This window comes from Tachypleus tridentatus, chromosome 9 (assembly GCF_004210375.1).
Source record: "Tachypleus tridentatus isolate NWPU-2018 chromosome 9, ASM421037v1, whole genome shotgun sequence".
NCBI lineage: Eukaryota > Metazoa > Arthropoda > Merostomata > Xiphosura > Limulidae > Tachypleus > Tachypleus tridentatus.
In genome coordinates, this window is record NC_134833.1 from 48,719,939 (window position 1) to 48,734,114 (window position 14,176).

General features: G+C 36.8%; 1 protein-coding gene across 3 annotated transcripts in view; it reads right to left on the minus strand.

Moving 5' to 3' along the window:
* Window positions 1-9,157, minus strand: part of LOC143225209 (omega-amidase NIT2) — a 50,442-nt gene extending 41,285 nt beyond the window's left edge. For 2 of the 3 annotated variants that reach the window (XM_076454222.1, XM_076454221.1), the window contains exons 1-3: window positions 9,028-9,157; window positions 6,317-6,435; window positions 5,155-5,275 (exon numbers count right to left, since the gene is read on the minus strand). In XM_076454222.1, coding sequence (XP_076310337.1) covers window positions 5,155-5,275; window positions 6,317-6,435; window positions 9,028-9,040 — 253 coding nt within the window. In that variant the 5' untranslated portion in view covers window positions 9,041-9,157. Of the gene's footprint in view, window positions 1-5,154; window positions 5,276-6,316; window positions 6,436-8,451; window positions 8,471-9,027 lie in introns of those variants that run through there. The other variant, XM_076454223.1, reaches the window with a different exon arrangement.
* Between the last annotated feature and the right edge of the window lie 5,019 nt (window positions 9,158-14,176).

Genomic DNA, 14,176 nt, shown 5'->3' on the forward strand with positions numbered 1-14,176 from the left:
TTACGATCAAAGATAAGCCCCAAGAACTTGGTCTCCGGGACCACTGGCAGCAAAACTTCACCGATATGAAGTTCAGGATCAGGGTGAATACCCCGTCGACGGCAAAAGTGCAGGCATACAGTTTTGGGGAGAGAGAAATTAAAGCCGTTCGCCAGAGTCCACTTCCGTACACAATTGAGGGCGGTTTGTAGTTGCCACTCAATATATCTCATGTTTGATGACTGACATGAGATGTGAAAGTCGTCGACAGTGAGAGGGAGTTGTTCAGTGATGGCATTTATCTTTATACTGAAGAGTGTAACACTCAAAATACAGCCTTGAGGGACTCCAAGTTCCTGTACAAAAGAATGGGAAAGTGTCGAACCCACACGAACTTGGAATCTCCTGTCCATTCAAAAAATTTTAATACACATGGGTAGATGGCCACGTAACCCATATGTATGGAGGTCTCGCAAAACGCCATACCTCCATGTTGTGTCGTAAGCCTTCTCTATGTCAAAGAATATTGATACAAGATGTTGGCGGTTGAGAAAGACTTCTCTGATAGATGTTTCAAGACGAATTAGGTGGTCTGTGGTGGAGTGCTGTCGACGGAACCCACACTGGGTGGGCGAGAGGAGGTTGTTTGATTCAAGGAACCAAACAAAACGAGCATTAACCATCCTTTCTAATGTTTTACAGAGACAGCTCGTCAAAGCAATTGGACGGTAGTTTGAAGGAATCTTGGGATCTTTCCCTGGCTTAGAGAAAGGTAAAATAATAGCCTGGCACCAGGCATCAGGAAAAACATTCTCCTACCAGATCCGGTTGAAAACAATCAGAAGGACATCAAGAGAAGCAGGAGATAGATGGTGCAGTATGTCATAATGAATATCATCAGGTCCAACAGACGTACTGGCAGACCGATGAAGGGCCATTTTTAGTTCCACCAGGGTAAAGGGACAATTATAGTCAAAGAAACAGTCAGTTCGAAAGGAAAGAGGTGATCGCTCTGCCCGAGTCTTGATGGCCAGAAAGGTGGAGGAACAAGCAGAAATGCTAGATACCCGGCAAAAGCTTTCACCTAGAGTGTTAGCGATGTTCTGAACATCAGTCACCTCCTGACCATCAGAGAGTAAGATCGAGAGGGATATAGAATTGTCCATTAACCTTTCGAATCCTGTCCCATATGATCTTGGAACTGGTGGTAGAAGATATACTGGTTGTGAACTTAATCCAAGATTCCTTCTGGCTGTGACGTCTTACCCACCTAGCATGTGCATGGGCCCGTTGGAAAGCAACCCGGTTTGAAAGTGTGGGATATCTACGAAAAGTATCCCAGGCCCGCTTTTCAGCCTTCCGTGCTAAGTGGCAAGCAGGATTCCACCACAGACGAGGATATCGTGGAAAACGTGTCGAGGTTTTAGGAATACACTGAGCAGCTGCATGTGTAATACAGTCAGTTACCGCTGCTACACAGTTGTCTATTGATGGCTGATTTACGATGGCAGGATCAAGTTCTGCGAGAGCAGTGAAAGTGGACCAGTCTGCCTGATCCAGCTTCCACCGGGCACGCTGGTAGGGTGGCATCGACCACGCCAGTCTCTCTCAAAAGGATCGGAAAATGATCACTGCCTAGTGGATTACTGTCAACCCTCCATGAAAAATGGGAGAATAATGAAGGGGAGCAAACTGAGAGATCAATAGCGGTAAAGGACTGACTAGGTGCATGAAAGTAAGTGGAAGAACCAGTTTTGAAAAGAGAAAGATTGTGATCAGAGAGCATCCGCTCTACAGATCGCCCCTCCCATCAATAATAGCACTTCCCAGAGGGGATGATGTCCATTAAAATCCCCCAGGATTAGAAATGGAGATGGCAATTGTTCAACGAGAGCATCAAGATCTGATTGATCATATGTCTTTCCAGGGGACAGGTACAGAGAACAAACAGTGATGGTATGATCCAAGGAAACACGGATGGCTACAGCCTCCAAGGGTGTGTTGAGTGACAAAGACAGGGTGGGCACGTGTTGATCAACCAACAGTGCCACCCTCCATGTACTCGACCATCACACAACCTGTCATTTCTGTACAGAGAAAACTGCCGAATGGAGACAGTATCAGCAGTTTTGAGAAATGTTTCTTGTAAAGAAAGACAAACAGGATGGTAGGAAGCAATCAGCATTTTGATATCATCCAGATTAGAACGTAAACCTCGACAGTTCCATTGTATCAAGGTGGCCATTTTTAAGAACGGGTAGGTGAAGTGGCTGGAGAACCCTTCGGTTTACGACCACATCTTTTTTCTTTACTGTCTTTAGTCGGAGGAGGTCTATCAACCTCCATGGATCCTGCTCTGTGTCGGGTGGGCAGGTTTTTGTTATTGGAAGGGGAATCCAGTGACTGAGGACGCGAACGAATAATTATTTTGTCTCTTGTGGTGGGAGAAAAAGATGTATCAGAAGAAATGCCTGTATTTGAAACTGAAGGACGTGGATCTTTAGGTTTGTTGGAAGGTATGGGAGGAACAGAGATAGGTGTGGAAGTCGATTCATCAACCTTTTTAACCACGGAGGTCAAAAGGCTTTTCATTTGTTTTGAAAACGATTCTCTTGGAGGCACAGAGAGATCTGTCTGCACTCCCACTGTAGTTGTGGAATGAAGTGCAGCAGCATATGTCCGAGATGGAGTTGTGGACAGCAATTTCCGAGCCTCAGGATAACTAATGTTATGTGTCGTTTTCAAACGCTGCACCTCTTTTTCCTCCAACCATTTTGGGCAAGAATGAAAGTAAGAGAGGTGAGAACCATTGTAGTTTACGCAATGTGGGTTCATGTCACAGTCATAGGCATCGTGGTCCTTGCCTCCACAACGAGCACATGTCAGGGAACCACGACAGGATGTCTTTGAGTGGCCGAATCTCTGACATTGGAAACATCGAAGAGGGTTTGGTATGTATGGCCGAACCCTGCAAATGAGATAACCTGCCTTGATGGTGGCAGGTGCACGTGGTGAAGTAAATGTTAAAATGAGGGTATTTGTTGGCAGTGTAATTCCATCTTTGCGAGTGGAGATGCGCCTCACTGCAGAAACTCCTTGAGTGGAGAGACCAGCGAGAATCTCTGACTCGGGAACGTTCTTCAAATCCCTTTCAACAATAACTCCTCGTGAAGAATTGAAGGTAGCATGGGGTGTAACCTCAATAGGTATATCCCCAATTGCCTTTGAATTCAAGAGGAGTTCACTGTGTTGGGATGTGGATGTTTCAACCAATATGTCACAAGATCTAAGTTTCTTTACTGATTTTGGAGAGCCAGCAAGTCCCTCTAGTCCCTTTTGAATAAAAAAGGGGACATTTGCCCTAAAGGTTTTTCCGAAAGAGAATGTAATATAAGAAAATGAGGTGCGTGTGTTACTGATGTTGAAGATTGCTGTTCTGAGTATTCAAGACGTGGTCGCTACCCATTGACTGTTTTTTTACAATTTTATTTAAATTTTTTAGAGGATCCATAGGAAAAGGAAAAAAATTTCGATACCCACTGACCCCACCCACCATGGAGCCCTACAAGGGGATGCACTACAAAGTAACGCAAGGACAATGCAGCAACGCCAGGGTTTCGTGAGCACTATACCCAAACACCAGCATCAGGCACAATGTCCACAACACCCGTTGAGAACTTCCAACACTGGTACTTGGTTGACTCTAGCCCAAGTGGACCAGCCGATTGACCCAAGGGGCCACCCAAGGCCGCCCGTCTACAGGAATTGAGGCCAAAGTGGTGTGTTAGGGTTGGACCCCTCAACCACCAGGATCCTCTCCTCCCCTTCACGGGTCGCCACGCACGGCAAACATGTGGGTGGATGTTTAGATCCCAGAGAAGGTAACCAGATAGAACAGAACCTTCCCTGGGAGGTCCCCTCATCATGTACAGGAATCCACACCGAGGGGAGCTTTCTATGGACCAGTGGGGATGATAGAGGCACCAGTGAGTATTTATTTACTTTCACAACGGTGAGCACATACTAACAATTATGATATCAACAACCACTGCCTGAAGTAACTGTCTTCGGTGCTCTACAAGTCTAAACATGGACAATAATTAGTTCAATTGAAAGAAAGTGCATTTTTCTTATACAAAGTCTCATAAGGGTTATCTGCTGTGTCCACAGAGGGGAATCAAACTCCTGATTTTAGCATCGTAAATCTGTAGACTTACCACTGTCCCAGGAGGGAATGCATCCAATTGAAAGAAAGAAAAACAAAAGGGCATGAATTTAGTAAGATTATGCAAATACAGCTCTTCCTTCCTGTAGTGTTGAATCTGCCATTAATATCCTAGAAACAAAGTTTGATTTAGGACTTAGAGAATGCAAAAATAGTTCTGGACTTCCTAGAGTCCAGAACTCTTCTAGATCCAAGTTCTATTTTGCACAGTCCTATGCATGAATAAAATGGGAAAACTTCTAGACACCATGATAAAATTTTTAGTCTCCATGGCAGCCTGGTACCTTGGAGCTGTTGGGACCCATCACAAGATTATATAACAAAATTACTCTGAAAGAATTGATCTTATTTGTTAAAAATTTATACACATTTTTTTAGTATAAGCAAACATTATATAAAAAAATTGCTTCATGGGCAAAGATAGACTGTATATTAATTTCTGTGAAACAGAATAACCTGTGTCCCTTTTAAAATGTATAAACCTAGCACTATATTTTAAGGAGTAAGAAATGCTAACAACCTTTTCTAAGCTCTTACCAAAAAGAATAAGAAATAAAAACACATGACAACCAACTATTATAAGCAGCTATTATAAATTCAGTTGAATTTATTTTTCAACTTAATGCTGGACCCCAAAACTGAGCTCATTAGCTCTTAAAATAATTTAGGTTGAGTTTGATATTTTGTATCTGTTACACAATTATAACATTATTCTTTCATACTTTCCAAAGTTTCTTGAAATGTATCATGAACATTTCAAAACAAAAACAGCATTTTTCTTCTCTTTTGCAAAACAAACTTAAAGTAATAAACATCTATTATCATACAAAAATTATTGATTATTTGAAAAACTAAAGCATTTTAATACTTAAATCAATTTAAAAATGATAAACTATGATAAAAATAACTGCAATTAATATCAAAGAAGACAGGTTGACATGTATACTTACCTCCAATTATATAGACATCATTTTCTTTGGCAGCCTTTTCAAGCATCTTGCTTGTTTCCCCAGGAATTGACTCTTGATATTTCTCAAAATATTCCACTCCATATGGAGAATTAAATCCTTCCTTTGAAACAGAAAAACACAGAAATGTACACAATTAATGTAAATAAACACATCTAGGAAGCATTTTCAGCATATGATAATAGATATACTTTTTAATGACATTTACAAACTATTAATTTTACAACTGCTGAGAATTTATTCAAACAGTGCAAAATGCAACTTTGTAAAATGGACAACTGCCTCTTGTGAAGACACAAGTGCAGAGAACAATGTTTCAAAAGTCTTCCACCTTTCGTCTTCGAGTGGAAGACTTTCGAAACATTATCCTCTACACCTGTGTCTCCACAACAGTCAGTTGCCATCCATTCTACAAAGTTTCATCATGAATACTCTGCCTAAAAAACCTATCAAAGAATACCTAAAGAGCTGTTGTGACCAGCCTCTATCAAGAAGTGCAAGATAACTTCAAATACTCAATATGAAAGTTAATGTATACAAAAAAATGTTTTTGTGATAAAAAATTATAAACAATGTGTGTTCCATGGAAACTATGAAATGAAAACCTAAATTTCCCTCTTACACAAATCTAGAGAGATTCTACTACATGAACAAATTGAATAACATGTATTAAGTCAAGAAATCAACACCTGAAAAACTTTAATTCTGTTTTTTTAAAGAAATAAATCTAGCTTTACAGACAGATTTTAAAAGCTACATATATGTGATACAATGTTCTAAACATACATACATCCATATCTGCTTGCTTCTAAAGTACATTTCAAATACATTTTAGTTCTAAATATTTATAAATAGGAATACTTCAGTTGATTTGATTTTAATTCCATAGAATAATGAAAAATATAATTTTTAAACTTTTCTAATTATTTTGTAAGATATTAAACACAAAATACATAATTGTAAAAAAAATGTTTATTTTATAATGAAACTTGCAAAAAGCATATTAATCTATTATAAAATACTTGTTTTATCAGTAAAAGTTTCACACACGATCAACATCAGTTCATTAATTGAGAATCTTCTCATGTAAAAAAACAAAAATTAGTCTTGAAACTTTATCTTGCTACTGACAACTAGTACTTACTGGCAAACATATGATTTTTGCACCTTGTTTGGAAGCTTCAGCAATTAAGCAAGCAGCTCGCTGAAGATTGTTTTGCTTGTTTGTACCAACAGCAAGCTGTATCAAAGCCAAGCGAAACTCTGAAACAAAGATTAATACTTTTTATCTTCCTTTAAACTTATTAAACATCAAACAAGTATACAGTAACAATGTAGAGAAAATTATTGAAGCCAAACTTTACTTTAACATAAATGTTTTTCATACTTAAAAGGATGAAATAAACCTTTATTTTTCTCACAAATCATTTAAATGAAACTAAACACTGATGAAAAATTATATTACTAAAAATTTTTATGAATAAATAGCATTACAATCTGATAAATGCAAGATTTTGTTCCTTCAACTGCTCTTACAAGAATTCACAATGTGTTGATTCTTGCATTCATCTGCAACAAAAACCTCCTACTTTATGGTATACCATCATTATAGCAGAAATGGTTTCTAATCTCATGTGATATCTAGAATCCATACATTCACCAAACAGACAGGTTATTTGGTGTTATAAATAAAAAGTTCTGAAGTATTTTTAAATTGTTTCATAAATCACTATAAAAAAAAATAAACAGGGATTCACTAGAGGAAATTTTTCCATTGATTTGTTAACCTTTTTTGTAAAAAAATCTTACTTGTTATTTAGGTCACGGAAAGGGTGTGGGGTTGGTGTACTTAGGTTTTCAAAAGGTGGTCATGTCATACAAAATATTTGCTAATAAACTCATTTGGTGAAGACTGAAGAAAGACAAAAAAATTACATTGCACAATAGCTGGATGATAAAAAAAAAGTTTTTTTTGTGCAGTCCATTCAAACTTCAATCTTATTATTGGAATACCTTTGCTTTTTCTTATTTCTGTTAATGATATTGTTATATACATAATCAGTAAAAAAAGCTTACTGGTGACAAACTCTTGATCAGATCCTATAGAATAAATTTGATCAATTGGTAAGTTGGTCAAATATTTAGTAAGGGACTTTTCTAATTATAATGAACACAAGGTAATGCACTTGTGTTATCATAATTTGAATCACACATCTGATGTATAGATGAGAACCCACTCAAACAGCATGACTGAAGACAAGGGCCTTGTACAGTGGTATACAAGTCACTCAAGCCATCAAGGTAGTGCTGGTACAAACCCCCAAAGAATTTTAGGGTGTACATATAGATATACCAGTTGCAAGTCAAAAGAGGTAATTATCTTTTTTATATAAGTCACTGATTAAGTCTCAGTTGAAAGCAATTATAAGAATACTGCCTGATGAGAAAGGGTCAGAAAAGAGGTACCAGATTACCAAGGATGAAAGGCTATCTTATATGAATAAATTCAGATATTTTAGCATTTCTTTTTCTTATAATAAGAAGGGATATAAAATGAAATAACTGAAAATTTACAAAATTACGTGGATAATCAGTTTCAGTAAATGTATTTAGACTATATTCTGTAGCCAAGAGGATGTAAGGATAAAAAAATAAAAGATTCAGAAAAGACAGACAAGCTTTTAGTTAAAACAATTTTACTAGTAGTAGTAGTTGATAAAACCAGTACTTTATAAGAGTTGAAAAAAAATAACTTCTTGAATAATAGTCTTGAATAACTAAATAGTTTATTTTACATATGTTACTATATTAGACTATTCACAACAAGTTGTTCATTTAGAAATGTTTTGATTTCATAAATACATTCAGTGGCTTGTTTCTGAAATAATCATCTTCCCATACTCCAGTAAAAATTATATTTTAAGAAATATATACAATTAAATTCAGTAGCAAATGTGCCAGGTATTAACAAGTGTAACAATCAGTAAATAAATATCAGTATAGCAAAAAATAATAATAAAAAATACTGGGCCTGCAGTGGATGGAGTTAACCTTCAAAGCTTGGAAGCAAAAAAATGCAAAAATAATAATTTGTGATATGAGTGGCTCTACAAAAATAATATATTTTAATAAATAACATAACCAGGGGTATCAATAAACCGATCAAGCCCTGGGGCCCCTTTCACTGTATTATTAATTTTTGCTGATCTTTCATAAAATAAGTATTAGTGACGAATTTCTTCATGATTCTATGACAAAGCGGTAGCCATAACAACTCGCGCATTTTTGGTGAACTCTGGAATATCCCAATGCCAGCCGGTACAGCTGTCCCTCCCTCTTCTCATCAGCCTTGAACATATCAACCAAACCATATTATATAAACAGCAATTAACTGCATAACTGTTTCGGTGTGACCTGAATTAAGTTGGGAAGTCATTATATTAGTAATTTTAACATCATATTGTTTCATTATTATTATTTTACTTGCATCGACAAACTCATTAATCAAAACTTGTACATTTACTTCGTCAAGCAGTGATACTACTGTTTGACCATTAAATATATCTAAACTCGTAAAACTTTGAAAGTCACTAGTACAGTAGTAAAAATTTCTCGTTACATAACGGTTAGTGTGAATGCAAGGGTTACATATAATTATAACATACTAATGTCAATAATGACTTAAACTTAGCACCAGTCGATGAAAAACAAAAAGGCTGCTCATTAATAGCTAATAGAATTCATAACAAATTTATAACTGAATACAATAATAATGAACTTTGACAAAACGAATATGAATCGATAAATACAAAACTGGTCATTAATCATCGCTGTTATTAAGTTTATTTTACTAACTATTTAGAGCCATCACCCTTCCCTAGTTCCGCTACACCACTCTCTTACAACATCATTCACACAGCTAAAAAACTCAAAGCGCGTGTGCAATAATATTCACACGTCAAATCACGCTGTGACCCAAACTTGCCCTCTATTGAGTAATTTATCTCATTGAGTAATTCATAAATTGAATTGTTGTTTGTTGTTTTTGAATTTCCAACAAAGCTACTCGAGGGCTATCTGTGCTAGCGGTCCCTAATTTAGCAGTGTTAGACTAGAGGGAAGGCAGCTAGTCATCACTACCCACCGCCATCTCTTGGGCTACTCTTTTACCAACTAATAGTGGAATTGACAGTCACATATAACGCCCCCACAACTGAAAGAGCGAGCATGTTTGGTGCGCCTGGGATTCGAACCTGCGATCCTCAGATTACGAGTCGAACGCCTTAACTTACCTGGCCATGCCGGGCCTGATGGTGTTGAAATTTGAAATGTAAATTCATGTATTAACAGGAACTTCATCGGTGGTGGGGGTTACGAAAAATCCCTTTTAGACTACAAATAAACATTAATTCCACGAGCTGAAATTTATATTTTTAGTATAATTAAAATCTATGAAACGGTCTCTGGTCCTGTTTTTCAGGACAATGTGAATGGGCAAGTGCCATATCATTCTATAACGTATTGATCAGGCAGTGGCTGCACTATAAAATCTCATTCTGACCAGTTTAACTCTTTTTTACGCTAAGACAACTAAACAAGCTTCAGTATTCTATGGCTTTTGTTTCACATTTAAATACTTCTAGTCAGTTCAATACAATAGAATAGGGATTTTTAATAGGCGGCATGCGGCCTGCGGCATGGTTTTGTGTGGCTCGTGAAGATTTATTGCAAAATAACCTACTTTTATAATTTTTTTTGTAGTCAAGAAATTAAAAATGCTGACTTTCGAGGTAAAAACACATGAAAGCTCCAATTGACATTTACTAATGAAATTTTAAAATTTATTTTATGTGTACCCATATGTTTATTATTTATGCCTCTATAATTTTATGGTCATAACTCGATAGTTATAGCTTTTAAATTATATCACACTTCGGCGTATTATACCATCATTCATCCTGCTAGACAAAAGGGACTCGCTCAACTATATACTCTCTCCCATCTGCAAGACAAAGTGAAAGGGACGGATTGTTCACTTGGATAAATCATTGGCACTATTGGTCAGAGATCCTGGGTTCAAGCCCCAGCCTTGGAGTTTGTTTTAGGGAGTTCCACGCTAGCCACAGAGCAAGCAAGACATGCTGATATCTCTGCCATGATGCTGTTAAAGACGCAAGGATCATCTACACCAGTTATACAGCCGTTATCGCCGCTACAAATCGCCACGTTCATCGCCGAAGCCAAGCCAAGGGATACCATCGAACCTTTTAGAACCCGAATCCTTCGCCGGGGCCGAATTCTCATCCAGCCCGCTACTCCTGCTGATCAAGTTTATCCAGGTCAACAATGGAACACTGAAATTAAAGTAAGTTGTTCCCCAACTAAAAGTCCTGTCAGTCTTTTCTCAGTATTCCTCAGGGGCGTCGATCCAACCATCTAACAAGAAGAAATCTGAGGGTCGCGGGTTCGCGCCCGAGTCGCGCCAAACATGCTCGCCCTCCCAGCCATGGGGGCGTTATAATGTGACGGTCAATCCCACTATTCGTTGGTAAAAGAATAGCCCAAGAGTTGGCGGTGGGTGGTGATGACTAGCTTCCTTCCCTTTAGTCTTACGCTGCTAAATTAGGGACGGCTAGCACAGATAGCTCTCGAGTAGCTTTGTGCGAAATTCCAAAAAACAAACAAACATAATCCAATTTGCATATGATGACATTTCTGTTGTTTCTATATCGTCTGATTGAGGAATACAGAATCGCACAATTACAGTGTAATTGGAACACTATTAACATGCTTTTTATAAATAAATATTCTAATTCCGATGTAACATGTACTGTTTAAAATTGCACTAGATGCTTTTAGTGCTAGTACTATTGTAATCATTTCATAGCTCTTGGTGAAAGACGTGTAATAGCCTCAACAGTTGTTGTTGTTGTTTAAAATATAAACAGCTTTCTGAACTTTGTTTTGTGTTTGAGTGTTTCATTTACTCAAACCAATAACTCAGTAACTATGGATTGATCGAGACTTTTCCATCTACTTCTATGTGATAAATATTGTTATTGAAGTATATAGTGTTAACATAATCTGTAATCTACTTCTATGTGACGAATATTGTTATTGAAGTATGTAGTGTTAACATAATCTGTAATTCCAAATTATAGCAAAATCTATGTCTAATGGTTTATCGAGCGCAAATCTTCTGTGATTTCTGTATGTGTTTTCTTATAGCAAAGCCACATCGGGCTATCTGCTGTGCCTACTGAGGGTAATTGAACCCCTGACTTTAGCTTAGTAAATCTGAAGACTTACCACCGTCCCAGCGGGGAGCCCTCTGATTTGTAATGAGATGTTGTTCTTGTTTGAATTCGTTTTAAATACTTTCCATAAAAATACAAGTGAACACGTGAAACCCTAATTAAGCATTCAGGAAACGTAAATCTGCCTTTAGTAATAGAAAAGCGATAATCAGCTGTAGAAATCTCAGTAATTGGTATCGGCGTTAATAAATTGTAGCTATGAAGATAGAAGAAGCAGAATGTTTGAGAAAAATAGTTTAGTTTTTCATAAAAACTATTGTTTTGCACGTATTTTATAAGATTTGGTTTTTTTTTAAACTTTACTCGCCGTCTTCGTGTATTTTAACGGTACACATAGTTTTACAAGCTTTCCGTTTAATTACTGTACGTTTTCTCTATATGATATTTTAATTTTCCATTTTATATATTTTAATTTCAAATAGACTAAAACTGAGTTAAATTATAATTTAGATTTCGGAAGTGAAATAATGGTCGATATGTTTCCAGTTTATAATATTTGCCAACAACATTAATATACACAGTTTTCTTTCTTAATAGAAATATACTATTAATAATACATATTATAACGGTTCATTTAAATAATAATTCATATACAAAAGTTTTACACTTATTCAAACAAGTCTTCTATCTGGTTTGGAACTGGATATCTACTGAAGTTCTGATTATTAAACGTTAATCACAGTTACAGCTTCCGACATTTACAGCACTCCAACTAAACCAAAAATATCTACTGTCTCTTGGCGTTGGTTACTTTTATAGGCGTGAGAGGCGAACGTATAGAAAATTTAAAGCGCAGAAATACTGACGATACACTAATGTTTACCTACACACATATGCTGTTGATTTTTACACTCAAGAATATTTAAATAATTTCTCAACACATATTAAACAATATAAGTTATGTAAATTTCTAAATGTGAAGTTAACTCAAACATCGATATTAAAATAGATATATAATAGTAAATCTGTCACATCATAACTTAGTATATAGGAATAGGGAAAATGTTAAATATCATTGATCTTTCTGTATATAAATAGTCTTTATTTCTTTATTACTTAACATTTTTTTTACAACAACTGTCGTTTTAAGAGTTTGCTATATGGTTTTTCAGAACACTAAGCACAATTTTTAAGTGACTTATGTATCTAGTTATCGTTTAACGTATTTTCTATACTTGTTTTTGTTCTGGTTGTATTTATTGTTTAAAGTACTTTTAGTTGCTCGATTTGTAGATTTAACTATTGTTTTGCATCTTTAAGGTTTACATTTTACATATATCGTTTTCATATTTTCTTTATATATTTATGTTAATCATCATTTGGTGTCATTTCATTCCTGCCCAAAAGGTGAGAGTGGTGAGCCGTTTGAATGATACGTGCTTTCGCCTGACGAGTAAAGAAAACGAGGACGAAAAGGAGGAAGAATAAAAGATGTTAGAGATGGATTAAAGCTTGAAACAAAATATGTATAACACGAGTAAGGAAGAAAAGAACGAATAGAGGGACGAAAGAGACAATTTAGACAGCTTCAGAAGTTGATCCATCGTGGAGAAATGAGAACAAAGAGCAGCTTGGGCACTTGACAACAAGTAGCGAGCAGCAATGAGCTTATAAAGTAAGGATGTGCTCAAAAGTCTTGATAAAAACACAAGAAAGACTGCAGTAAGAACCCATACCGGAAGCAGACTGACCAGTTTTCTGGAAAAGAAGGATGATGGAAAACTTCCAGGGTTCGAGAAAAATATGAAGAAAAGAATGAAGCAAAACAAGATGATGAAAGAATCTCAAGGGAGCATGATGAAGATGGCAATAAGCGATGCCATCAGAACTAGGAGCAGAATTATGTCTGTTCTTGAACACGTGACAGGGATATTAGAATAAAAGGAGTCATTGACTGGAACATGTAAAGGTGATGATAGAATCCACAATGTCTGAAGTGTCAGTATCATCATGAGAATGACGGTCCATTTCCCGAAATGGTGTTCATGGAAGGAAGCAACTGATTAATCTTTACCAAAGACGAAGAAGGTGCATCAATGTCTACCAAAATTGGATATGAGGAAGAACACCTCCATCCTTTGAGCAGCTTAAATGAGTTCAGAATAGTGAACAAGACTGAAAAACAGAGTGGAGCGGACATGGCGCCAATGACAGCGTTTGGCGACTCAAACATAGTTAGGAGCAATTTTCTGGAGACCCCTCTGACGAGAAAGCAACAGAGAATTCTGAGACTAATGGTAGGCATGCAATAAAAGTAAGAACCCATTATGTAAAAGATGCACTGCTTTACAAGGGTGGTCTGTGGAAAGTGTGATGAGTTGGTATATGGTGAGAACTAACAGAAAAAAGAGTATTGATGAGAAAGGCAGCCAACGAATTGACATGATCAAGAAAAGAAAGAGACATTCTGAAATGGAACATCGATGAGGGAGGTATAGGAAACCCATTCAGCATCATGAAAATAAACTAAGTTCATCGGTATGAGGAAGAAACAAAGGAAGATAATTTGTAGAGGACAAACGGAAAGGATCGCTACTCCTAAAAGAATATATATAAAGAGAAATAAGAGGGACAAGGTTAGCAGAAGCAAACACAACATTGGGAGACGACTGAGAAACCAGACAGCTATGATCAGGCAACAGTAGCAGTAGAGAATTAGAAAGGCTGCATAAAGAGGACTAAATGTG